Source organism: Anopheles stephensi, chromosome X, assembly GCF_013141755.1.
Source record: "Anopheles stephensi strain Indian chromosome X, UCI_ANSTEP_V1.0, whole genome shotgun sequence".
Lineage (NCBI taxonomy): Eukaryota > Metazoa > Arthropoda > Insecta > Diptera > Culicidae > Anopheles > Anopheles stephensi.
Genome location: NC_050201.1, coordinates 10,558,751 through 10,586,282, shown reverse-complemented (window position 1 = coordinate 10,586,282; position 27,532 = coordinate 10,558,751). Strand labels below are relative to the sequence as shown.

The following is a 27,532-nucleotide window of genomic DNA, read 5'->3' as shown; positions in this document are numbered from 1 at the left end:
AACAGCTTCAGCATTGAAAGGTCTCTAAATGTCACCGAAAAACAAACCAAGCACCCACAGTTATTGTCACAATAAAAACACACACACACACAGCAAATCTTATTTTTGGCCACACATTCCCCGAGCACACCTGTTCACCCATGGTGTACGGTCACGTTTCCGAGAATCGGTCCTTAAAAAAAAAACAACTGAAGCTGACTCTTCCAGCGTGGTAAGGCAGAAGGTAAAACGTCACCGCACACCGTCCCATTGTCCATCGGGTTCAGTACTCCCCGGGGGTAAGCATTGTCCGCAAACATTCCATGTTTCGTCCTACCAGCTTCCAGGGCCCGGTCCGCGGGACGGACGAACGGGTACGTTGGGCGGGAGTGTTGGTTACCACACACGTTGAACGTCGGCGAGTCGGGGCAGTTGTCGAAACACTTTGCTCGAGTATTGTTTTGCTGCTCCGAAAAAGTGGTAGCAGCGGTACCGAATTTGTGTCATTCTTTTGCGGCGTTGTTGGCATGTGGCTTGTAGCTTGGTAGCCTTGCGGTAGCTTACCGTGATGAATTCCTGGACAATAGAGCGACACAGTTCACACAGTCAACAGGCTTAGAAGGATGGGATAACTCCGGCGCGAGAGATAACACTTCCTCGACGGGAACGTCAACAGGCGAAGATACCACCGATTGAAGCCAGCTGTAATGCGAGAAGTCACAACAAACGCTAATCCGATGCACTAGTGTACTAATACCGTGCCCCGTCAACTGGGTTGACAGGTGTGACAGGTGGGGTGTGACAGACGATGACAGTTACAAACGGTGCTAGCGTATAATCGACTAGATAAAAATCACCCCCCACCACAACCGTGCGCTTAATTCACTCGGCAACGCGGAAGATCCCGATACATAACCTCAAACACACCGATCCCGATAGCTGCGTAAGTAAACGAACCGAATGTTTGTGTAGCCGTATTTATACACGGACGATAAGGATGCTGCGGAAGACGAAAACAAAACAAAAAAACGACGAAGATTAACTAGTACACCGAGCCCTCGGCGGACAGTGCTGAGCTGTTTAATTATTCCGGACACTATTAAAATCGAGCGAGGGCGGTAGGATGGTGGCGGCAACCAGATTACCGGCAACCGAACCTCAATCCCTGCAGTCAACCGGCGAACATCCAAACCGTTGGCGAAAGCCGGATAACATTGCCAACGGCCGGGTGATTTGCAAATCCGTTCCGTTTTTGTTTGTATATCATTAGTGCGGTTATCACTGCCGTACCATGCACCGTTTGCCCGGGGAACGCATCGCCATCTGTCGGGGTTTGGAACGGGCTGCTTGCTTTTATGTCCTGCTTCTTGCATCGCGAACCACATGTAGACTTCACCGCACCGAGCTTGGCAGGAAGTATCAGGAGACTATTTTTCTCCCCGCCAGCTTCAACCTTCTTCGAGTTGTTGGTGAGGGTGACGGGTTCCTCTTCTTCTTTGCCGCTTCCGATTGCGAAACGATGGGGTTTGAGGGGTTGGAAGGATTTTTTTTCTTCTCTTCGTTCACCTACAGTTGCGGAAAGGCAAACACGCTGAGCTCTCGCTACATCTCGGGCTATTATCCCACCACCTCCAGAAACCTCCACCATCATCATCCTCAACCGGTGGTATCATTGGTAGAGAGTCGTTATTTGTTTAAGCTGCTGTCACGTGTATTGTCTTGTGCAATGTTTGAGGTTAGGCTTTGCGCTGCTGTCCGATCCTTGGGTTGGCGCGCTACCGGCAGACGTCTGTATTTGTAGCCGATGCAAAATGTGTCAACATTTGTTTACGTCGCCGTCACCGTTCTGCTGCTGTGCGTGTTCCGGGGGTTGTTTTTCCGTATTGCTTTGATTAGCTTGCTGATTTTCCGTTTTCTTTTTTCACTTTCCTTCACCCCTTTTTTCGCTTTTCCCTCTTTTTTATTGTCTCATGAAGTTTTGTTTTATTCCTCTGTTAATGCTATCTTCTACTGCCCTGTTCTCCTTCAAATAAGGCTGATTTTTTATTTTCTTTAATTTGCTGTAAGCATTGCTGGAATTGATGGATCTGACAAGTGGGAATTTCTTTTTGGCTAATTTAAGGGTATTAGATAACTTCATTTCCTGTCTCTATACTATTTGTTCCATAAGAGAGATCTTTGTCAACGGTTTGAGCTAGAATTCCCATCTCTCTAATACAATAGCCATTATGAAATAAATGAGTCAAGATTCTAATAGGTCCTCCTTGAGAGTTCCTCATCCGATCCTGTCAAAAGCAAATCGTACTTTGTTTTTTTATTGGAGATCGCATCAAATATTGGGATTTTGCATCAAATATTAACTTTGGGAGCTCATTTCATCTTCATTTTCATCAATTTCCTTAGATATCTTAATGCTCAGATCCTATTTAACCTGTTGAAACTCTAGTCTATCCTGGAGATTCCCAAGTGACTACAAGTACTCTAGAACATCTAATATTATCGTCAGGATATACAAATCTCTCCAATACAATTGCCTTGATCAAACGGAAAAGTCAGGATAAAAGGAAGTTCTTGTTGAGAATTCTTGTGGCAATCCTTCCAATAGCCGATCATGTTTTTTTTAAATGTTACTTTATCACCAAGAATTAACTTTAGTATCATTTATGACTTTATATTGACCAGTACAGCATTCGTCAAAAACAGGTAAACTCTAGTTACTTACTCACTTATCAGGCGTTACGACTGCTTCGCGATCTTAGCCTGCTGGCGGACGCATCAACGCCGTCACTCCATCTCAATTTGGGTCGTACACGCCTCCTCTGTCCGTGTGGACGGCCTAAAAGGACTTTTAGGGCTGGGTCGTCCGGTGTCATTCTCATGACGTGACCAGCCCACCGGAGCCTGGCGAGTCTAATTCGCGCTGCACGATGGTGAGATCATCGTATAGCTCGTAGAGCTCGACATAGTAGCGGCTCCTCCATTGTCCTTCCACACATACGGGGCCAGAAATCCTTCTGAGCATCTTCTTCTCGATCGCGACTAAGAGGGCTTCGCCAGTGTTGGACAGAATCCATATCTCAGAGGCGTATGTGAGTACTGGGACTACAAATGTTCTCAGCTTCGTCCGTCGCGACAGGTATTTAGAGTGGAGAAGTTTCCTCAGGCCTGCAATATGACCGTTTGAGAGCCATGCAGCCTTGCGCATAACTCAACATCAATGTTGTTGTCGGTGCTGACTGTTTGACCTCAGATAGGTGAAGTTTTGGACGACTTCGAAGGTGCGGTCACCTATCTGTACATCACCCCTGCGTAAATCAGTGTTTGTTAGTAGGGCCGCTGGTGGTGCCACCATCATTTCGGTTTTCGCCTCATTAATCTCCAACCCGAGGTTCTGTGCCGCACGCTCGATCCTTTGATAAACTTCTGCTACATAGGAGAGTCTCAAACCAATGATGCCTATGTCATCAGAGTATGCCAGGTCCTTAATTGACTTATAGAAGATGGTCCCCGAAGTTTCCACCTCCGAGTCGCGAATGGCTCTCTCTAGCGCCAGATTGAAAAGGAGACAGGCAAGACTTTCTCCCTGGCGCAGGAATAATATCTGCTCTATATATAATAGAATATCCTAATATTCTAAAAGATCCTGTTAATCTCTCTTGTTGAACTCGCGAATCACAAATAGGTTCGACAAGGTAAAATGTCAAATTTTATTTGTCAAAATGTGAAATTTGAAGTTAAAGAAATTTATTCAAATTTATTAATCTAAATCAGTACAGAGTTCCGTTCCATTTTCAAAAAACTTTGAAACGCTCAAGTGATGATTATTACAAGTATAATGAGGATTTTTGCACTCAAACAATGGAATCTTGCAATGGCAAACTAATTGTACTAACTGACTGATTTCAAATCCTCAATGTCGCGTTGCAAATTTCCCTTAAATGTATGCCATTTTCCTTTATATGATGGTAAAGTACCAAAACACGCTGTTGATACTCCATTATTATTTTAAAACAGAATATCTTATTTTCATTTTTTTTGTTCGTGAATGAAAAAACATAATTTATCTTTAAAAAAAATTAACAAAAAAAAATTAAAAGAAAATGACTCAGTATTCTTTTTTTCCCTTACTTTATATTACTTTAATAACAACACAAATGGAGAGCAAGTGGAAAATTAGGGACAATTTTTCCGCTCCTTCCATATTGCCAAACTTTCGTTACCTTCGTCAACTCATCATTGCGAAACGTCCCATCCAAAATCACGCAACATTTCAAGCGTCTCTCGCTTTATTCCCCAAATCCAGCCCAGGAAGTACTCAAAACCTCTTACACTCGTTTGAGTTTTTCAAACCCACTCACACACACACATACATACTGGCATTTTCCCGGGGCGGGAGACAGCCAAGCAAAGCAAGGAAAAAAAGACGCAATTTTCCATTTTGGCTTCGTTATTTTCCAAACCCCATCCCACATCCCAGTCAAACGATTGTTCGTCCAGTCCGGTAAAGTAAGCCGGAGCAAACAAAAAGGAATGGAAATCTGAACCCTTTTCCCGGCCAAAAACTGAGGAACAGGGGGTAAAAAAATCATTTAGAGGCTATCATTCATTTTGACTCGTTGTGTTCGAGGCAACAACCAACAAAAAAAGAGCCTCAGGCAAATATCTCCAAACCAGCGGGAATGGCGTGACGATCGGGTTCGAATTTTGCACCATCGGCCAGGGAACGTGAGACGCGTAATGGAAAATGCGTTCATCTGGGCTGGGCAGCGTACGCCAGCCAAAGTCGACCGAAGCTTTATAAACACCTTATGATTGAGATGGATTTGCGTGAAAACAGTTCCCGTACAGCTTCATAGGAAAGATTGTTGTTGTGCTTCGTTTTCTTTGCTCGCCATATTTCCTCCGTGAGTGAAGTCCTGTCCGGGAAGTTGGCTGAGCTGAGCGCATCCAGCCCAGTGCTGCCAATCGATGTCAAGTGGGAAATGGCCGCTTTTTTTCGGTGTTTTGCATCCCTTTCTTTTCCCTTTTGGGACACAGACTGGCCACACAAGCCGATCCGTTCGGTGGTACAGTGTCCAAGTGGGGAAGGTGCGGGAAAATTCATAGAAATTCAATGAAGGTTTACTTCCTGCATGTGAAAAGCCGACGGTGGGCCTGTTTTTTTTTATTCGATAGAAAAACGATCAGTTCCGTTTTGGGCCAAAGATTTTTTTTCCCCTTCGAAGGAAAAAATATTTCTTGACGCATTGTACGGAGTTTTTTTTTGCGTCTATGTGTGTGGAAGATGGGGATGGGAGGGAGGGGTGAGGAGGGTGGAAAGGTATGGGAAACGTCTTTGTTCGTATCGGTCCTATGATTGATGATGCTGGTGGAGAATTTGGACTTTTTTTCTGCTCCTTCAAATCACTCTCACTCTCATACACCCGTACATTGGTGCATTGCGCGAATCGGGATGGACGATGTGTCCTTGCTGTTTGTTTTAAGTTTTCGGCAGCACGGGGAAAGTAATTTTTCATACCAACGCCGGACTAAGATTGATACCGCTTGCTGCGCAAAGAAAAAATGGCCCCCATGATTAATTACGCAGACAGTTGTTGCAAAATGTTAAGCATATTTTTTGTTACACACCTTCTTACGTTTGTGATCATAATCGCTAACATTTGGGTGGGAAGGATGAATCACGGGACTTGACACGGGACGAAGAGCGGCAGCAAAAAAGGGAGCAAAAGATAAAACATTATGAAATATATTTTGATTGAGATTACATCTTTTTCCCGGTTGATGATTATTAATGTTTAACGCTTTAAGCGCTTAGAAATGGTTGTTTGGGAAGAGCTTTCCATTCGTAACACCCTAACGATATCCATCACACGAGTTGCTATAAAAAATTTAAGTATATTTATTATAGTAGTTTCCAGGATGCTATAAATTAGTCAGTTTGCGTATCAGAACTTCATGAAAAGTAAAACTTCCATTACAAGGTTCAGTCAATATTCTTCTTCAAGAGTGCTGATTGCCAGCCGGTCATACTACAGCCTGAGGAAACTTCTCCACTCTAAATACCTGTCGCGACGGACGAAGCTGCGTTCTGTACAGAACATTTATAGTCCCAGTTCTCACATACGGCTCTGAGACAAGGACTCTGTCCAAAACTGACGAAACCCTCTTACCCGCGTTCAAGAGGAAGATGCTCAGAAGGATTGTTGGCCCCGTATGTGTGGAAGGACTATGGAGGAGCCACTACAATGTCGAGCTCTACGAGCTGTACGATGATCTCGCCAGGCTCCGGTGGGCTGGTCACGTCATGAGAATGACATCGGACGGCCCAGCCCGTAAAGTCCTTTTAGGCCGTCCACACGGACAGAGGAGGCGTGGTAGGCCCAAATTGAGATGGAGTGACGGCGTTGATACATCCCCCATTACGGTCGGGATAACGGATTGGCAGACGACGGCGCTAAGCCGTAAGCGGTATCGAGGATTGTTGCAGCAGGCCAAGACTGCAAAGCGGTTGTAGCGCCTAATAAGTAAGTGATGTGTATTCTGGCCGTTTTTCACGCAGTGCTCGGCTAAAACTCATCAATTGTTTCAGGCAGCGGTGATTGTTTCTCCCGGTTTCGTAAGTTTGTAGTAGGTGAAGCCGAGCTGGTCCCACCAAATAATCAGTATAACTTACGAGCTATGGATGTTCGGCCGAGCTGATGTTGTTGGGGAATGACCGGGCGATCCCCATGATTTTTTGCGCTCAGGATGGCTGAACAAAATCGACTTCTCATCTCCCGTCACGATTATGTGCGCGAACCCTTTTTTGTTGTGCCGCTGGACCAGCAATTCACCCATGACGAGTCTTGTCGTTCAATGTCCCGTGGCATCAACTCGTGTGGTATCCATTTGCCCTCCTTCTGTATCATGCCTAATGCGTTCTGTCGTGATGCTATGGCCTGACGAGCTGCACAAAGCATTGCGGCAAGCTTTTCTTGCGTTTGGTAGTGATTTTCCTCCAGTAAAGCTGTCAATTCTTGGTGGACGAGCGTTTTGGCGTCTTCCTTCACGTTCGGCAAAATCACCGCTTCAAAAGCGTCGAAGCCAATCCCGACACCTTGTTTCGCTTAGAGCAGCATCGCCGTAAACAGTCTCGATTCTCTCGATGCGCGTCGATTGCCGTTTTCTTTGCCTGAAACAGAAACAGCAACACCTCCCGCATATGGCGCTTATCCGGCACAAAAACAGACATTTTCAAGAACTAGGAATTACTCGCACGAAATAATCACTAATCTGTTTACAGGTTATGTCAAAATCGCGCCACAGTCCACAGTGGCTCCATCGATTTTAAAACGGCCGTTATTTATTTGCGGACCTAATAACATAACTTACTATACCAACTTACTGGCCGAAGCCTCCATTTTTATGTCTTACATTCTCCAAACGGCTATTCTTCAGAATCCGCATCAGAGTGAGGAGGTCTGGAATACTTGGTAGAGGTCCATACTCCTACTTACTTACCTACTGACCTATTGTAGTGCAGCCATAATGCTATAAGTGCTATAATTGCAGCGTAAGTTAATATTAATGTTAGTGATAGCGTTAGGATTAAGAGTCGCAAGCGAGAAGTCAAGAAAGAACGTTGTGTCTTGTTCCACCTGTAAAGTAAGATACTTATCAGAGTCTAAATCCGCTTCGTTGTAGTTGTTGTTGTTTGTAGAGTTTAAAGAGACTTTGGGACTTCGTTGTAGTGAACCTTCCTCGACCGCTGAGAGTCTAGTATCGTCGTATTCAATGAATTCTGACATTCTCATTACATGACTTGCCCACCATAGCCTGGCGAGTCTCATTCGATGCAAGATGGTGAGATCATCGTACAACTTTCCTAGCTCGTCATTATAACGGCATTGTCCTTTTACAAATCCTTCTGAGCAGATCCATACTCCTAAGGAACCACAAATTTTTGGGCGAAAACTTGCATGCTTTGCTTCAGACATTATTTGGTCCTAATTGTCGTATAAAATTGTGCTCTACCTCTAGATTAATCTAGAGTAGAATCTGAGTCCTTCAAAATCCCGATACACACAGATTATTTTATTTGATATCAGCCTCAACAGAAACTGGCACGTGGCGTTCAGGTATTCAAAACATCGGTCGTCACCATGCCAATCATCCTGAGACAGAACTCTTGGCTTAAAACTTCAACATTCTCCACTCTGACTGATGTGTGCAGTGACCTGTGTATGATTACTGGTGACAACATCGATACTGAGCAGCTTTGCGTCGGGGGACAGCATTATAAGCTACTCCCCGAAGCAATTTCTTCGAACGAGTCACTTGTAGTTTCTTTGCACTTTCTTTCGATCTAGAAAGTTGCGTAAAAGTCTTCTTTGGTGATTCTCTGCATGGATTTTGCAATTATATTTGCAGAGGTATCGCCATTTTTTTCATAGATCGATTATCTACTCATTTGGCGTACGCACGGTTATATGACTTCTTTTTTCCCGGCATTCACATTCTAGAAACTTCCCGTAGAACATCTTCAAGTCTTGTAAACTTTTGTTGGAAGACGGCTTTAACGCTTTTCCTTATTCTTCGCTATGTTCTAGATAAGAAGGAAAAAGGTTTGCTATAAAATAGTTCGAATATTCCGATGCTAATACTTTTCGATCAACGTAAGAAAACTAGTTGATTTTTAACAGCTTCGTACATGTTACGATGCTATAAAAAGCTAAATTGAAATGCTATAAAAATTAGAGTAATCATTTCCTCCTATTGTCATTCTTACTTTATTTAAAAAGCTCCATTTTATTCATTTGTAGTCCATTGATCCTTCGACTCAGTCTCTACTAAATAGATTGATGAGAATAGTTTCGGTCGTTTTACGCTAGATGGCGCCTTAATTTTGTTTAGTACTGAATGACCACTTAGCTCCAATCTTATAAGATCGAAGTGCTTGAACAGCATTAAGTCCAGCTAATTTATTTCTTAAATCATATTTTAAAAAGCACATGAAAGCGTTCAGAAACCAAATGTTTACCTGAAGCGCGCACAATGACATTAGAGACGAAGAAAACTGCCTGTTAGTCATCTTCAAAAAAAAAAACAGTCATCCAGCTGAGGTATTGGTTCCGGCTTAATTTACTTTGCCAGCAAACCCCTTTCGATTTCGCGGGCCACATTTCTTGCGCCAGCAACATTTAATTGAACTGACGAATCCTCTTAGTGTTGATTCAAATTTAATCAAGTACTTCGCCGCACCGGTCCCTACTTCGCTGACACTAATGAAGCAAAGTTTCTTTGTGTGTCACCGCCAGTTTTTACCCTCTCTCTCTCCCTCTTTCTCTCTCTCTCTTGTGGCATCTATCACTATAGTTCCAAAAAGACTGTTCCAAAATCAAGAAAGCAATGGGCAGGGATGCGCCCCATTCAACCGGTTGGCATTTAACGCCGAAAACCGGTGAGCTTTAATTACGGTATTATCGTCACAGCACGGAAGCGCCTAAAGCGACAGAGCGTCTACGGTGCCCGCCAAACAATTCCCGAACGAAGACGATGACAATCAATTTAATGGAAATATTTAATTAGCCTAATGGTGGCAGACGGTAGCAGAAGACGCTTGTGCCACGCGTTTTTCGGCCGGCGTAACGTTGTAGGCCGCGGCTAGCTGCTCCCGCTGTAAAGGATTCTCTATCCTCTCGGCCAGCTCCCGAGAAGAAAATGTGATGGTCGTGTCGGATTACACTGCTTCTGTTGCCTTGGTAACGTAACGGCGACAGTCTGTGGTTGTCGTCGTACTGATAACTTACTTCGAGGACGTACTGCTCGGCTTCACAAAAAAAGAAAGAAAAACATGAGCAAAACATTGAAGTTTGGGCCTGCCTTCTCCCCCGAAAAATATCTACCGCCGGTAGCGTTCGGAAAGATTGCAAAGTGAAATTTCATGTCACCAACGGCCTAGAACCGGAAGCGTCCTGTTCGGTCGGTTGTCGAATGTTGCAAAAGTGAAAATGGCAGCAATGGAAGGGATGGATCCACCATCTCACCACGGGGATCCGTTCAAGTCCCGGAACGTCGCGTACAACTTGCGTTACAAGTTGGAATACACAATCCTTCTTGACGTGATGCGAGCGCGCGGCGAGTAGACAGCCAGACAGACAGACGGACAGATATATGTATATATGGTTGGCAGCGCGTACCCCCTCTCGCCAGAATGTGCCGGAATGTGTGGTTCGAGACGCTAGACAGCGCACTCGGGTTTCGGGCACCGGGAGTACTCGAGCACTTCCTGGAATGTCAAGGATTTGCCAACGCGACGTGTGTACCCACGTCCAACGGAACCGCTCGCAAAGCTCCGAATCAGCTGATGATGGATGGCAGGAGAAGTTGCAGGATAATTCGCCAACGATGTCGAGAACCTGTGGTACTCTACTCGGGCCGGGCCGGGCGGGAAGTGTCGAAAGTACAAATTACCGTACTGTACGTAACCGCAAACTGGTACGTGCCATTTTTGCTCGGTACCAGTCTGACGGCTGCGGGTGAAGAATTCCTGGCGTGAGTGATGAACTTATCAGTGTGCGGTAATATTTCAATCTCTGTTAACTTCGCTTTGCTAACTTCACCGGCAGCGAAGATCTAAGGGAATGCAATGCATTCTGGAGTGAGCGCTCATGTTACAGGAGTGAATGATTTGTGAAGCATTCGTGTTTTTATTGGCTTACTTAGTCCTCTGTTTGTTTCTCGGTACTTCTAAGCACGCCTCTCTGGTTTATTGTGTTTACTCGTTGAGTGTTATCATGTTTTATATGCAAATGTTGAGATTGTATTATTATTTTGCGATTTATTTTAGTTTTGGGAGTCTCTTTCACTATAAACTAAACTCTTGCACACAAAAATTACCCCATGCACGTACTAAGTACATGCAAAGCACGGCACGGATTTCACAGATGTCATTGTTGACAGATTAAAATTTCCATCTCATTTTCGCCCGAACCAAAAACAAACCAAAATCTGTCATTCAAACGCGTGAACTGCATGCAGCCGGACATAGAAAATGGTGCTACACGGTATAGTAAAACAACTGTCAACCCAGCTGTCAAAATATGAATATTTTAGCGACGTAGCGAGCGGTTGCAACACACCCAAAAAACCTCAAAATAGTACGTGATGGGTTGAAAAATTGATTAATAGCATTAAGTTTTCGCTGTGAAACCTTTTTTTATTTTGTAACTTCCCCATTTTATGCACCTTTGCAAAGAGCGATGTGTCTCTGCGTTGGTCCATATTGGCGTGTCCCGGTGCGCTACTTCCATCGGATATGTGCATACGATACGTGCATACGGACGCCATTCATATCGGGCGTCTCTGACCAACCGTAAAATCCCGGCCGCACCTTTCCTGCACCACCTGGCTTCCGGTGGCTTCCATGGGTCGGTCAGTGGGAAATTGCATTTGATATCGTTTTGTGTGTGCTGCCGGTTGGTGCACAGGTATTAAAATTGTATCTAGCCGTACTTCCAGTCCGCTGGCTAGCGGACAGTGTGGGTAGTAGGAATAGGTGAGCGCGTGATGGATAAATATTTTAAGAACTTATTTTTTATCATCAAATTTGTTTTAATATTGGAAATTGTATCAATAATTTATAAAAAAAATACATCCTTATTGCAATTTTTTTATTTACTTTATTTTTATACAGAAAATTTGGAGAATAGTTAAATTGCGAATGTTTGAATTAACCACGCTGGGTAAATTAAAAGAAAAGCATTATTTTCTTTTAAAAAACTAGTTCCACTTATGATTACATAGTTAAATGAGTCACTGATATTGAGATCGATGATGACTTATGATGATGAAAATATGAACCTTGCTTCTGTCAAAAATTCATTTTGATCAATCACTGGAAATATTCATCCCGAAGCGTTTAGCACGAGATATGCCTATTTTACAGGTCGTTACAAATATTTAAAATTTTCGAAAAAAAATGTGCATAAAGTGTAATAAATTAATAGTAAAAGCAAAATAAATGAATCTGAAACCATTTTAAAATCTGTTATTTGAGAAAAATAAAATTGCAATATTGCAATATTCCGATTCAATAAAAAAAGTTCTACTGCACACTTAATAAATAAATATAGACCATTTGCTTTTTTTAGAAGGTGCTGGTTTTTTATTCAATTTGTATACCTTTGCTTGAAAATTTATTTGAAAAATCTAAAACTAGTAAGCGGTGACTTATTTTGACTGTCAATTTGATAGGAAGCAGCGTGTTACGGATGACACGTCAAAACACATACTAAAACACTTGGCTGTCTTCTTCTTCCTCTGCTTATGTGGCGATAGATCTGATTTGGTAGTAAGCTAGGTTTATTTTGATTTCCTTTACCTAAGCTACCCCGTTACCGGAGAGTACCTCCTGCGCACGGTAGGCAGATCCGAGTAAGATTTGAAACAAGCCACTTGGTCTTAGCAATTTGCTACCTAACTATTCCGCACAACTGTCTAAACAACATTATTTGAATTGTTTCACTATTCACCAAATGGATTTGAGTAAATTTTTATGGGAATTAAAAACGGCCATTAAAAAAATCACAAATAAAATTTATTATTTTAAATTCTTATAGTACTTAAGTTTACATAATATTATAAAATACAAATATTAAGAGTCATTAGTAATAACATGATTCAATTTATTTTCATTGCTCCTGTTAGGTTCATGTTGAAAAGTGTGGAAAACATCATTTTTCTTTTCATATAATTTAATTTTAAAAAATACACTTAATTTATAATACTTTTTTATAAAATTCTGTATTACTTTTCACCAATACGGCACTAAAATGTTTTTTAAATCTTTTCTAAACAGCGTCAAAATTTACATTAAAAAACTGCATCACACTTACAGCCACACACCGCACTGTACGGCAAATGGAAGCGACGGTGGTAAATGGGAACCTCATGTGCATTCCACACCGGGCAAAAGCGACGCCCGTGCCCGGCTACAAGACCGCAAACGATTGGAAGCAATTTTGCAACATGTGTGCACTCTAATTGATCGGCAGGTTGAAGCATTTTGTATACCGTCCACCGCCGCTTTGTGCGCCAACCGCACACCTGGGCCGGGGGTTGAAAACATTTCAATGGAAAGCCTTTTTCCGCTTTCACCTTGCGTACCACGGTATGGGCATGCCTGCGCGGTAAGTGCAAGCGTACGTCGTGCAAAAAAAAAAACAAGCCCGTGGTTGTGAGGGGATAGAAAGAATTTAAAAAAAAAACGGGGCTAGAATTAAAATTTTAAAATGCTTTGGCAGTTACGTGTGATGTCTCAATAGTACGGTGGCAACAACAAGGATTGAGTTATTTGTAAATTGAAAAATTCAATTGCACGATTCAAATCGATGGAGAATTTTTTTTTTTTTTTTTTTGGTAAAAAAGATGCATCAAAGACTTGCAAAATATTAAAAATAACTTTTAATAGAACAGAAGTCTGCTAAGGAAAACAATTTGCACGCTCACTACCTTGTTTACAACCTCGTTTTTCTTTCTAACAGCACCGTTCCACCGTTAACAACCCTCACATCCTTCCACCGGCTAAAAACTTCTCCTTCCCGCAAAATGAAATTATAAATCACACAGTAAATCGTTGGCAGAGGCCATGACATGACTGCAATTTCCTGATCGAGAACGAGCCAGCCAGCCAGCCATAACTCAATCAACCACCACCGAAATGCCTTTCGGAATATTGAACCGATTAATGGGAGTATCCGGGAGAAATTTTCCTTTTTCCTGCTTCCCAGCACCCCATCCCCCGTCGGCCAGCGCGTGCTTAGTAAAACGCTTCTTTTTTGTTTGTTGCTGAGGGCGGGATTTACGTGGAAAAGGAAATTGGGGTAGCCTTAGTACGAGGGAGACCAACCCTTTTTTCCCGGCGCTCCGCTTTAGGATGTGTGAGGGATTTTCTTCCGCAGGCCGTGGCCGATGGAAAAGGGCGTTGTGGAACAATTTTGTGATGTAAATTTCGTCACTGGGCATATTTGGGCCCAGACTTGGGGATTGCTTTACGCCCCCGAGAATAAGTAAAAAAAAACCGCTTTCCACTCCACTCATACGCCCGTTAGAGGGATGAGCTGAAAATATGTGTTCTCGTGTATTTTGTTTTCAATTTTTCGCACGCTTAAAACACCCGAGCAAAAGATGGTTTGCTTTCGGTAAAGATGACACTGGTTGTTCGGTTGCTTTCCCCCTCCCTAACTATGCGAGGAGTCTTAATCTCGGCTTATCCCAACAAAGCTTGCCAATTCGGAAGCCCCGGTACGACGATCTACTGCCGACTCGATCGTATTATATTGGCACGGTGGTTTATTTTGTTGGCATTGATGCGATAAATCCTACGCTTTACGAAGCCAGTATATTCTTGTTCGAGGAATCTGTTTCCTTTTTTTGTGCGATAAAAAGAATGCAAAGTATTGTGAATTCAATACCGAACCTTGTGTGTTTGGTCTAGATAATGGGATTGCTTTTTTGTAGTCCAGTGGAGTATAATGGGTGATTTTTTTATTTTTTTATTATTTTACCGTATTTCTTTGCGGTTTTTAAATCCATAAACTAACTAGAAGTAAAATATCTAAAACGATAATTAAAATAACAAACTTAAGTAAAAATCGTAAAAAAGTCAGTACGATTTTAATGAATTTTTAAGTAGCTATAAGAGCTTCAAAAATATTTTATTTTTCACTATTCATATAGTTATGCTAAGCACTGTGAGTCACCTGCATCTCCTTTATTTTGTCTATATTTTTATTTTCTACAAAGTATGACTTATAGACTAAAAAAAATTATAAAGTTGACGGACTAGCACCGTCGTATGCCATTCCAATATCGCATGAACGCCATCAATTCATCTCAATTGGAGCTTACCAACACCTTCTTTGATAATCTGGACAACCTAAAAATACTTTAGATCCTGGGTCGTCTGGTCACCGGCGTCTGGTGACGCTATTCGCTGGACAATAGCGAGATCAACTTAGAGTACCATGTTGTCGTCCTTTCTTCCACAGAGCAAAGCGGCTAATAGGGTTTTGTACAAAGTATAAGTCTCAGAGACGATATTGAGTACTGGGACTTTCAATGTTTTATTCAGACTCAGTTACAACGCTACATGATATTGGATTGGAGAAGTTTCCTCAGCCTATAGTATGACCGGTTGGTAGTCAGCTCCCACGCGCGTGAATCAGCATCAATGTTGTTGTCGGCGTTGAATGTTAGTCCCAAATAGGTGACAAATTATCGCGCACCAACAGGTACAGTGTGGATCGTTGCCTTGACGACAGTCTGTGGTTATAGCCGTTTTTCCAGATCCTTCGCCAGTCAGTGGAAGGCTACTCCACTGCCATTTTAGTATCCGAAACTCTGCCACTTATTATCCGTTCGTAGTCCTTTGACAGTGATGTTGGATGATATACCTGGTGCAGGATCACCGTACGAAGGCACGAATACGTTGAGGAAATAAGGCTTACATTCGGAGGGCTCCCAACAACGTCAACAAAGTCTTCCTTTTTAGATGTAGTTCCCCATGGATTATCTCGTATGCCCGATAGAGATTTCATCTGGATCAGGAGACTTTCACAACGTCGAGATTTTTTAATTGCATGCAGTTTTCCATCTGGTGTGGTCTTAACCATGCAATTATTCTTGGTGCTACAATCCTGATCCTGACTGATTTGTTTGCAAGTAAACTATTAAGCTTCAACTTCACATAATATTTTAGCTTTTATCATTCATAAAATCCTGAAAAGCTTGGATGATATTCCGAATAAGTTCATTACTTTGGGACTTTAAAATAAATGAAGAGATGATAGTCCATCTTCTCCAAGAGTTGCACATACCGTAGATCTCTTCGATGGCTGTCTTTCCTTTTGGGAGTCTTCTTGCATAGGTTCCACTTATTGTAGTATCAGCAAGAAAATCTTATGTGTGATATTCAACACCGTAATACCCCTGTAGTTGCTGCTCTCTAGCCTATATCCCTCCTTGTACATAGATAGCTGATGTTGCTGGTAGATGATGCCAATATTCCTATCACAAGGCAACGATTTGCTCTCGGATAACTCTACAATCATTTGAAGATCTTTCCATTCACCAGTTGAACTGAAATTCTTGCTCAGTTCGGCTATTATACCGTTGGTGTATGAAGCCTTGTCGTTTTTGAGGCAGTATCATGACATCATCTGTTTGTGGATTTTTCTTGAAGTTGTTCGCCGAACTGATCATTTTTGTTTTGGTTAAAAAAGGCTTGGAATCTTAGAGACCTCATTCGCCTCTTTCCTGCCTATTGTTACATATTGTGTCCTGCCTATTGTAAAAACTATTAGGAGTATGGTTTAACTATTGCTTAACTATCTTGCTTCGTGTATTATGAAAACTATTGTGCTATGGTTTTATAGCTCTCGGTACAGGTTGCTGATGCGTAAAAATCGGATGAGGCGGTCCTGCTTGATAGTATGATGGCTAGGTTGGTATCAAGTAGGCAGGTGGCACGGTGTGTAGTGTATCCATGGCAATCGGTAAGGATGTGGCGGACGGTAATGTGGTCGACGCCACAGAAGCTGCGTGAAGTGAAGAATTGGATCAGTCGAGAAGGTAGGAGTGTGTCAGGCGGGTGTGATCAATGCGTAGGCGGGAAAGTACTCGTTGGATGTGGCTGGAATCGGGATCGTCCTAGGGTGCGTGTGGTGTGCTTGACAGAGCGGAGTTTCGTCGAGTGTTCCAGTGTTGAGCGACTATTGCGTTAGTGAAACGGATGGCATCGAATAAAGGGATATCGTCTAGGATCTGGATGTGAGGGTCTTTAGAGTAGCCATTTTCGAAGGCGGTTAGCACACTGGCACTGTCGGTGAAGATGACGTACGGAATGTCGGTCCGAAGTCCTTCGTCGACGGCAAGTCGGATGGTTAGGGAGTTTGATGGCGCAGTCGTCGAGGCTGGAATGGATCCTTCATCCGGCTGACTCCCGATTAAGGGAGCTGTCTGTGGAGATGTGGTGATAGTGACAAGTGCATCAAAGTTCTGAGTCTTACGCAATAGGACCTCTGACTGTTATCTACCCGGATCTTCATTCTTATGACGACAGCAAGCACTTTTGATCTGAAGTCATTTAGATGATCTACCATCTTCTAGTATAAATGGGCCATGTAACTTATATCTAATATATGTATCAGAAGTAGTAGTTTGAGAAAAGTATATTAGGGTCAGGGGTGGATAAGGTAAGGTAGAAAGGTATATTTTGTCCTCCACTGTACTCTTTGTGTGGGCTACTTTGGGGCGGTCTTGTGGCCGAGGCGACAGCGTCGCCGGTCTTCACACGGCAGGGCCGGGGTTCAAATCCCATCCAGACCGACTCCCCGTACGTAAGGCTGACCACTTTTCTACGGTTAAAAATTAAGTCAAAGAAAGCCAGAAATGGCAGGCCGAGACCTCTCGAGGTTGTAGTGCCAAAGAAGAAGAAGAAATACTCTTTGTGTTCCCTCCTTCAATTCCTAGATCCTTTCTAGTTGATCTAGTGAACTCTTTTTAATTTTAATTAATTATTTACAGATTTTAATTTAAAAAATTGAAACAATTTATTAAAACCGGTAGCAATTGACACGAACTAATCCACACCAGAAAAAAAACAAAACCAAACAAAAAAAACTTAAACGAACACGCTTTCCGGTTACGGTTTTAACATTCATTTACCTGTCTCGTGTATATATCCCGGCTCGTTCATAGCTAATAAAAAGCCACATGAAATAAATCATCAACATTTACTTCTTCCACACACCTCATTCCCGGCCCAATCTTTATTGCAAATCCCATTTTTATGCTGGTTTAACATCTAAAGCCAACCTCCGAAAAACAAAAAACACAACCTCCCCACAAAAATACAGCGGACATTAACGGACAAAGCATAACTCGGCTAACAAGCACGCGGCTGCTTGACCACGTAAAACCGATGTAAACGTGTGATGAAACGGTACGGCACAAACATAAAGGGCAAGACAACTGGCACACACACACGCACACTTCAACGTATCCCCATTCTGGCTTCATTTCATTCAAACAGCGGAAAGCTGGCAACAGCTAGAACAAACAAGTGCACGCCCGGTACATCGTACAAAGCGCTTATTGTACATTGACGGCTTATGACAGTGGCCGGTTGGCGACAACAGGTGTTTGGAAGGGTGACGGCAGGTTGGAGCATAAAATTTGACACCCAACACACACACACACATCGTGTCCAACAAGTCCCGCTGGCTAGAAGTCATTAAAAATATCGCTGTTATGGCGGCGCTTTGGAGGTTTTTTGTTTTTTTCGTTTGTCCTCCATCTTTTTTTGTTGTCCCTACTCCAACCTGTTAGCAGCCTCGTGTCCTCTGTCCTAAAACAAAAAAGCTCCAACGGCAGACAACGGCATTCAACATATTTTAACGTCACACGGAGGCGCATACGGTGCGCAACCACATCAAAGTTAATTACCATTTCCCTTCCCGGGTGTCAGCTCGATACATTTTTCCTCCCCCTTTTGGCTGTCGTTTGTTTAACGCCGAACGGTTACTCTCGTGCCATTTTGTACCGCAGCAGGTCTGAACGGGTGGGTCGGGTGGGTGTTTTGCTGCAACGGGGGTGTCAGTTGGGGTCAGGTCAGGCTGGAGCGCAATTATGTTTCCTCCTGATCCTGATGCAGCACGCAGACAACCAGTGCCATTCAAACGGTGCAATGGTAAAGTTTTTTACCGGTGTTTAACATGTAACATGGTCGGAACGGGGGTATCGTGCCCCTGCTTTGGCTACCGGGAGGGTAAAGGATGGCTGATGTGTAATAAAATAATTTTTCATTACTGATTAGCAATCAGCGTTGAATTGTTAAAAAAGGGCAAATCGAAATTTAGAATGTGAAAAAGGACGCCAATCTGAGGAAAAAAGTAAAATAAAGTGTAGTAAAAGTAGAAAACGTAAATAGAAAGAATGAGGCTAACATCACAACAAACATATAAATGAAGAAACGAAAAGCACATTAATAAGGAAATTAAAAAATTGATAAAAACTAGAAACTTCTTGTTCCTTGGATTCTTCCTTCCTCGAGAGGTCTCGGCCTGTCATTTTTCAGGTTTTCTGTGACTTGATTTTATCTGTACCAATGTAGTCAGCCCTACCTACGGAGAGGCAGTCTGGATCGGATCAATTTTGTGTTATGGATAGCAAGCGATCGACTCCTTTAGCCTTCCGGCCACGACAGCTGAAAAACGTTTTCAGGTGAAAAAAATATCATTCTTAGGTAACTCACGATGGCATGGCTCTGTAATAAGGCGCAAAAAGTTGTCTTGATGAAGTTTATCTCTTTTTTCACTTACTTCACGTTATGGCAGCAGCATTCACAGCTCTGTGATCTATCTTGCTTTCCTACTTTACTAAAGCACACTAAAAAAGAGCTGTTTGTATACATGTTGATCTGTCAAAAATTTCTAGCCCATTTTTCACCTTTTTTTCGTACACCTTCTACATTTCCAGGAAAAAGTTTTCAGGCACTCAAGCCGTGAAAAAGTGAGTGCCGAAAAAGTTTCTCAACTGTCGTGGCCGGGAGGCTGCTGATCGTCTTTCAAGCGAGGGTAGACCTTTTTTTTAGATCAGGAAACCGATGCATCGATCTGGCTGAAATATTTGGTACGACAAAGCTTCAAAGAGTACATTTGGAGTACATTTGTTTTCGGCTGTCCCAATAAAAAATATACAGCCAATGTCACCTTGAACCGATCCTATAATCTTTACAGAGGAAGGAATCTCCGCTAATATGCCAGTAGCTTTTTTAGTGATAGTAGATGGCTTTGGAGTAATAGTTCAATATATATGATAATAGGCCTATTCTTCTTCTTCCTTGGCACTACAACCTCGAGGGGTCTCTTTCTGCCATTTCTAGCTTTCTGTGACTTGATTTTACCCGTGCCCTGCGTACGGGGAGGCAGAGGAGGCGGTCTGGAAGGGATTTGAACCCCGGTCCTGCCATGTAAAGTCTGGCGCCATTATCCTCGGCCACCGGACCGCCCCTGCGGACTTCTACATCAGGGGCACAAGTTTCACCCGAGCTATCCAATTCCTTGGCTTGGCGGATGGCATTGTCATCATCGGACGGACATCTTCGGCGGTGTGCGAGGCGTACACCCGACTGAAACGCGAGGCTGATAGGATTGGAATGAGAATCAATGCGACGAAGGATAGGTACCTTCTTGCCGGAGGCTCTGACCACGATAGAGCACGACTCGGAAGCAGAGTATTAGTTGACGGCTACGATTTTGAGATAGTGGAGAAGTTCTTCTACCTTGACACGATCATATCTTCGGACAACAAGCATCTAAATCCGAAGGCGCATTGTTCAGGGGAATCGTGCCTACTACGGGCTCCTCAAACTCCTGAGATCCAGAAGGCTCCTACAACAATATTGCACACAGATACGGCCGGTAGTCTTCTACGGGCACGGATCCTGGACTATGCTGGTGGAGGACTCCAATTCACTCTCCATTGTTGAGCGGCGGACTATCTTTGGTGGAGTGTGCAAGCAGGGCGTGTGGAGAAGGAGGATGAACCACGAGCTAGCTGAGCTCGTCAGGTGCTCGTCAGCGACCCGTTCGGCACGAGACGTAGAGGAGCGCATCGAGCGAGCGTTGGCTAGACCAAGTGGAGTCAGACCTTAGGGAGATCGGATACAGCCGGGGGTGGAGGAGTGCCGCTATGGACCGAGTCTTCTGGAAACGGATTGGACACCAGGCCTTGTCTCTTAGACGTCCTCCCTCCAAAAACTTTTTCTCCCCACAGAAAAAAACATGCTTCACATGTGATAGCGGATTCATGTATTGGTGTGTTGTAGCAGAGTTGGCGAATCTTTTACGACCACAAAACATTATCCAATTTTAGCGGACAACATGAAAGAAGCGTTTTAGAATAGATACCCGATACACTGGTCTGGTTAGAAGAAATGTTTCAGAAAAATTAGCTTAATCGTTTGAAGTACATCATCCTTCAGTCATCTTTAAAAAAATCAAACAGACAATCCGATCTCGGACCGATTCTCTAATTCGAATCTACTAAACAATTGTACAAATTTGAGTATTTGGACACACTCGTTTCAACCTAAAATATCGATTGAGCAAGGAATCACCGTTGATATGTCAGTATATATGACTTTGAAGTCATAGTACTGATGGACTGGTCATGAATATTCGAGTGACCGAAAGAAACATAACCTTAGTGAATTATATATATTAGTCTCCAATCCAAGGATTTGAACCGATTGCTCATAGGCGAGGCTCAAACCAAAGAGATCTATGTCATCAACCAAGATCTGGATTGACAAAGATGGTCTTCGAAGTTTCCACTTCCATCTCTCGGATTAACACGCTAGATTGTAGAGGACTCCGGAGGAAATTCAGATTAAATGATATAGTTCTTGTTAGCATCAAAGAACTCTACTTCTTGAATGATTCCGGTTTCCAGCTTCCAGCTAACAAGTCATCTATTCTTGGGTGATTCTTGCAAGCCTGGCAAGATTGGATTCAGGAGGTGACTATACTACAGACTAAACTCTAACAAAAACTAGCAGAGACTTGGCAAAAGTTGATTTTTTATTGAGCAATTCGTTTAAGATTTAACTCCAAAATGATGCTCATGACTCAAAAATTTGCTCAAAAATCTTTAAAAATAGAAAGACGAGTCCTATCAATTACAACAAAGTGATCCCGGCAACTGCTGTAAGGCAGCCCAAATACCTGAAACCACGATAAGTCATCGTAAACATCATTAAGCATACATAGTAATGCGCCCGAAAATGAAGCAGAACAGCGCAACGGTTTAGTGCAGGAAAGCATCACAAAATTACAACCTAACCTACCATAGTGACACCATTATCTCCGGTGGTCACGTTTGAAATGAGCTCACGTTTTTGATGAATCCACACCGCCGCTGAAGATGAACCTTGGCACTTGGTTTACTTGTGCTTCGTGGGGCCAAGGTGCCGGCCACCTGCTGACGTTTTCGAATCGGATGTGGAGCAACCGGGCCAGAAATGGGCGGAAACACATACCGCAAAAGCTGCAGCATCATCGCCATCATCAGCACCATCAGCATGCCCCATCTTCGGCCATTACGCGCCTTCAACTCTCGTCTTTCTTCGGGAGGGGGTATCGGCAAACGAAGCGGTCCTAACAATCACACCTCAATGCGAGCGAACTACTATAGCGGGCCGCTCTAAAAACAAACATCTTTTAATTGAAATTAGGTACCGGCGGCAAACTGCCTGTCGCTGCGTACGGTGCGCCTGAGACGCCGAGACACAGTCGCACAGTCATTGGCAGTCCGGGATAAGCCGGTGGCGGTATCCAGTGCAGTGATCATGGCGATACTTTGAAGCTGTAGCAACAATACAGTGACGAGAAACAAACACAACACAAAATACCCCCACCATCTTCGCTGGCAACACAAACAACCAGCCGTCTGACGCGAGAGCCTCTTGACGTTTTGCTCCAAAATGCCTGCACGCGGTACTTTATTTGTAAGAGACGCACACACTGGCCCAGGTCACCGCAGGGTAGAAATCTTGAGCTGTGGAGCCTCGTAGGAGGCACCGGCTCAAATGAGAAGATTATCGTGTGACCATTTATCTTGATTAAACTCACCGCACCGTTTCAATCGTTCTCGCAGTGGCCCATCCAACCACTCTAAAGCTCCGAGCGGTAGGTGCGCGCACCCGCGCGTGTGTGTGTGTGTGTTTTTTGCATTTAAATTTGAATTAAAGCAACTCATCGTGAGGTGTTCGTTGGTGCTTCGCTTTGGCCAACTTACCGTCGGGAGTGATTTTGATTCAGTTGCTTCCACTTCGGTGTCAGAGGGTGGCGAGATTTTCTGCACCTCATCTCTATTGTGCGAATACGATTTGTCCTAATTGACGGAGATTTCTAATTTTTGTGTATTCTACCGCTGGTTCCAAGCAAACCGGGTTTTGCCAACAGGTTTGCCGATCGGGGAGTATCGGACAGCGCATCCTCTAGGTTTAGGCTCCGGTAAGCTCAGGAAGGACTTGACATATGGGAGAAGCAACTCTTAAAGTTGTGGACTAGAGATGGGCGCCTCGGATCGGAGTTACGATTCTAATCCGACTCCACATAATAATGAGTCCGATCCGGTCCAAAAATTCCGATCCGTTTTTGATTCCGGGATTGTCGCTCTTGTTTTGTGACGGTCCGGTGGTGACACGGCACTCGGTATCAAATCCCATCTCGATTTCGAACTCGATTCCGGTATCGAAGCGCTCTGACCAGATCCAATCCGGCAAATGGTGGGAACAGCCCATCCCTATTGTGGGCCCGATCAGGTCCATTAGAAATTCTGGTTGAAGCACCGAAAACGACCCATGGGAATCATGCAGCGACTTGCCAGCTTCTTCTCCTCGTAAAGGGCAGCCATCTTGCCAAGCGTCGTTTGCCCCATTTTTCTCGTTAGCATGATAAATAGCAACATTGAGAAGGTTTTGTCAGGTTGGGCGGAAAACAACCCTGAAAAAAAAACACCGAAACACACAATGAAAATGTAGACAGACTCTGCACAAATTGGCATTATTTATTCGATTGCAGAATCTCTGGAACCTGCTCTGTTTGTGGCAGTAACGAGCGAGCGAGGTGGGTTGGTAAGTGTTTTCGTTTGAGAGAGCACATTACGTGTAGATGTCGTGTTTACTGTGTCAGATGTGTCATAAAAAAAAGTATAATCGAGACGAATCACACACTCCTTCAGCTCGGTTTCCTGTTCGCCGCACATTGTTGCTTCGGTCCCGACTCAATGCGGTGGACGCCTTCTTCTCATTTGTAGCTGCTGAAATAATTATTATTTACAAACGAAACTGTCACAAGCATCGCACCCGGCCGTTTGTTGTTTCATGCAGATCGGAGTTTCGTTCCTGTCGGCTGGCGGAATTCTACGGAAGTTCTACGGGCGGCGAAAGAGAGCGCCAAAAAAGAAAACAACACATCACCTCACGGGCACATCAACATCATCATCATCACCAGCTTCGTTTCGTCCCGGGTGCATTACTATGAATAATTTAAAATCCGCGCGCCCATCTCCTGGGTGCGTCACCGGTCGACGTTTCTTTCCGGAGAGTGTCTGGCGGCGGAAATTAAAGATTAAATAGACGAAGCCTAAACCTTTCCAACATTCTGGAAGCTCATTGTTTGACTCATTGGCTTGGTTGGTCGAGTGGTTTCTAGGTGCGCAGGTAATCATAATCGGTTGCCTTCCCCATGCGAACCAAGCTCCAAGTTAATCCAGTGCCGGGCGGTTGCAGTCACGTCTTGTGGAGTCTATTTTCGGGTGGGAAGATTCTACCAACATTTGGAGGAAAATGTTTGGAGCGTACCGTCTCCGGGTCTGATTATCTGAAAGGATGCTCCACGAACTGGTCTTTAGAAAAGATCCATCCATCTCTGCTGACGTTTAGACTCCCAATCTAATCTGGTCTTACTCTCTCTCTCTCTGTTTCTCTCTCTTTTTTTGCCCTTCATTTCCGGACAACCGACCATCGCCATTGTTGACACCGAAAAAACCTCCCAAAGCCTGCAACTGTAACGGACACGCACGCCGCTGCCGCTTCAACATGGAGCTGTACAAGATGTCCGGCCGGATATCCGGTGGCGTGTGTCTAAGCTGTCGGCATGCGACCACCGGCCGTCACTGTCACTACTGCCGGGAGGGTTTCTACCGGGACGCTACCAAACCGATCAGCCACAGGAAGGTTTGCAAAGGTATGTACACCAGTTTGTCCCAACAACGCAGATGTTTTGTCAATATCCTATCGGTTTGCGAAGATCTTTAGCGATTCGCCTTAAACTAGTCTGTCACTGTGTCAATGCTCGTTACGGTTTAACCTCGCCGCGTTACGGTGACGAGGGCGAGCGGGAAGCAAAATTTCATCAGATCACATAATTTAATGAAGATTTATGAATCCCCGTCTGTCGGACGGCGTGATAGCCGACGATGTTCGCAACACGGTTTCGCGAAACGCACCCTATTAATCATTTCTCTCGGCCCGGGCCGAACAACCGGCGCGACTGCCGAACACTGGAAGCTGCCATCTTTTTTTTTCTTTTGCAGCACGATGTCGGTGTGAACCATTGGGCAAATGGCTGCATCACACGAGGATCCGCGGTTACCTTAATCGGTAGCTAGTTTGAATTCGCATGCCGGCTGTAAGTAGCTGAAGGTGTCAAATCTGTCTACTCGGCATACTTATCGCCCCCACAGTACACTGTGCTATATTGTTGGTGAGGTACTGTATCTCTCCAGGAATGTGGCATGATGAACTGATGCAATATCTTAAGTATTGAATTCCGAATTTCTGGAACTTTTTGGACAAGTCCAATGTCAGAGTTCCTGATGCTGAGTCCCGGAGTTAGTTTCCTTGTCCATTTTTGTGTCCTGATTCAGCTGTAATTGTTAAAGTCTATCTAGCAGAAATTCTATCATATCACTCCCATCGTCCCGCTTTCACGCTCTTTAACCGATTGACTTGGTGAGCTTGGTGAGTCCTGCTCCCTCGTTTAACTTCGCTAACGCACGCCTATTGCGAAGAGCCCCGGAAGTGAGACTGTGTGCGTACCGCACCAAACCACCTCTCCCCCACCAGTCACCCCCCCCCCCTCCCAACGAGAAAAGATTCCGGATATCCGGTGGTGGGTCTTCTTTCCGCTCCGAAAGTAATTTCTTTCTGAAGATTATTAATAATTCATCACCACGCTCGATGCGATGGCGTGTTTTCCGCGCATCGGAGGCCTTCCTTCACCATTTCGGTCTTGGAACCATCTTTTTTTGCTGTTGCTGTTGCGGAAAGTAGACGGCGGACGGTGAATGTGCCGGGGTGTGTCGCTTTGTGCCTCCGTTCCTCACCCATTCCATCCGTCAACCGCACCGAGCGTTGCTAAATGTATTGTTGAATGTTTTGGACCCTCCCCTTTAGGACTCCTGCTTGGGGTGCTGATCAGGGAAAAACCTTTACACTCGAAGCAATTTTCCGATTTGTTACTTCGGCTCCGGGTAGGACGATTTCAATTTACGCTCTACCGTTCGGTTTCATTTCCACCCACGGTTTCATTAGCACGTTCAGCACCAGTCGCATTTCGGGTTTCGGTGGCAGCCTAAATCAGGAATTCTACATTCCACAAGCCCAACGTTCGCCCCTTAATGGTTGATGGTTGACCGGGGCACGTTTTTACGTCTGGCTGCATTTTCGCTTTTCCGACCTATTTATGCTAGCAAAACCCCTAGGCTGGGCGAGGAGAAAAATCGACATCCTTCATTCAAACCCCAAACAGCCAGAAATTCGGCAGCATCTTTCGGGCCGGGTTTTCTAGCTATTTTGACTGACGAGCCTGACGTAAGCCTTGATGTGGCCGGAATGGTGAGCATAGAAAATGGGAAATAAATCACCTTCAGCCCTGATTACACGGGCAAGCAACGGCAACAACTTCGAGGGAGCATTTTAAAGTGCCGTCAAATGTGGCCCTATAAACGTCAACTGAGCCGATCCCTTTACGTGCGGGTAAACAAAATAAATTTCCTTTCCAACTTTTAGCGTTCTGCCCATGTAAACACAGCTTCACCAAAGATTCTACCTAGCAAAACCTTTTTCGCAAAACCACAACAACCGAATGCAGGGTCCCACATTGTTCTCGACCGTTATTATGTCTGTCAGCTTTCTTTATCCACCCACCAGCAACGCCTGGTACCGAGCGGCCTGACCAGTGATTATAGATGAATTATGGATGTGCCAGTTAAGCGGTTCCATGTTTGCTTTTCCCGAGGATTCCGACTAAGAAGTTCGGATATTTTTAGCACGCCGCTCCTGGTGTGTGTGTGTGTTGGTACGTGCTTGTGTGTCCGTTAAAGATCCCATTAAGTAGAAAGTCATTCGTTTTAGGGTCTCGTGGATTTCTTTTTTTTTTGGCTCTGAAGATATACTAGGAACACGTAACAATTTCCAGTTCCAAGGACTTGACTTGTCTGGCTTTGAGGTGAATTCTTCTCTTGGTTTGAGCAATGTTGTGACTTTACATTCAACAACGGTTGAGATGCTTTGTTCGGGAAGGTGTGTTCAAACGCTTTATGTCACACGTCATACCTTAGAAAAAGGGAGATATTTATTGGAGAAGCTAATGATCTAGAATACGAAGTACCTAGAACTCTTGATGCTATGGCAGATAGTTCATTTCACTGTCAGTTCACACGGCAGGATCGGGATTCATCTGATCTGATTCCCCATAGTGAGGACTAACTATCCAACTATACGGTATCAATAAGTCTAATAAGCCAGAAATGACAGGACCTGAGGTACGAGGATGTTAGGACAAGAAAGAAAGACGAACTTGTCTGACCTGGATTATCGAAGTCGAACGGAGTTCTACACACAGTAGAGCAATGCCTCAAAAACTTTGCTGGGCTGGATTAACTTATCAGATATTGACTAACGGCAGGACAGGGAATCAATTCCAATCAATAAATCTAGCAA

The 27,532-nt window shown here is 44.0% G+C and overlaps 1 protein-coding gene across 2 annotated transcripts in view; it reads left to right on the top strand.

The window, feature by feature from the left end:
* LOC118506743 (netrin-A-like) overlaps positions 1 to 27,532 on the top strand; it is a 72,388-nt gene that overhangs the window by 15,195 nt on the left and 29,661 nt on the right. For both annotated transcript variants that reach the window (XM_036044308.1, XM_036044319.1), the window contains exon 2: positions 24,585 to 24,773. In XM_036044308.1, coding sequence (XP_035900201.1) covers positions 24,585 to 24,773 — 189 coding nt within the window. The remainder of the gene's footprint in view (positions 1 to 24,584; positions 24,774 to 27,532) is intronic.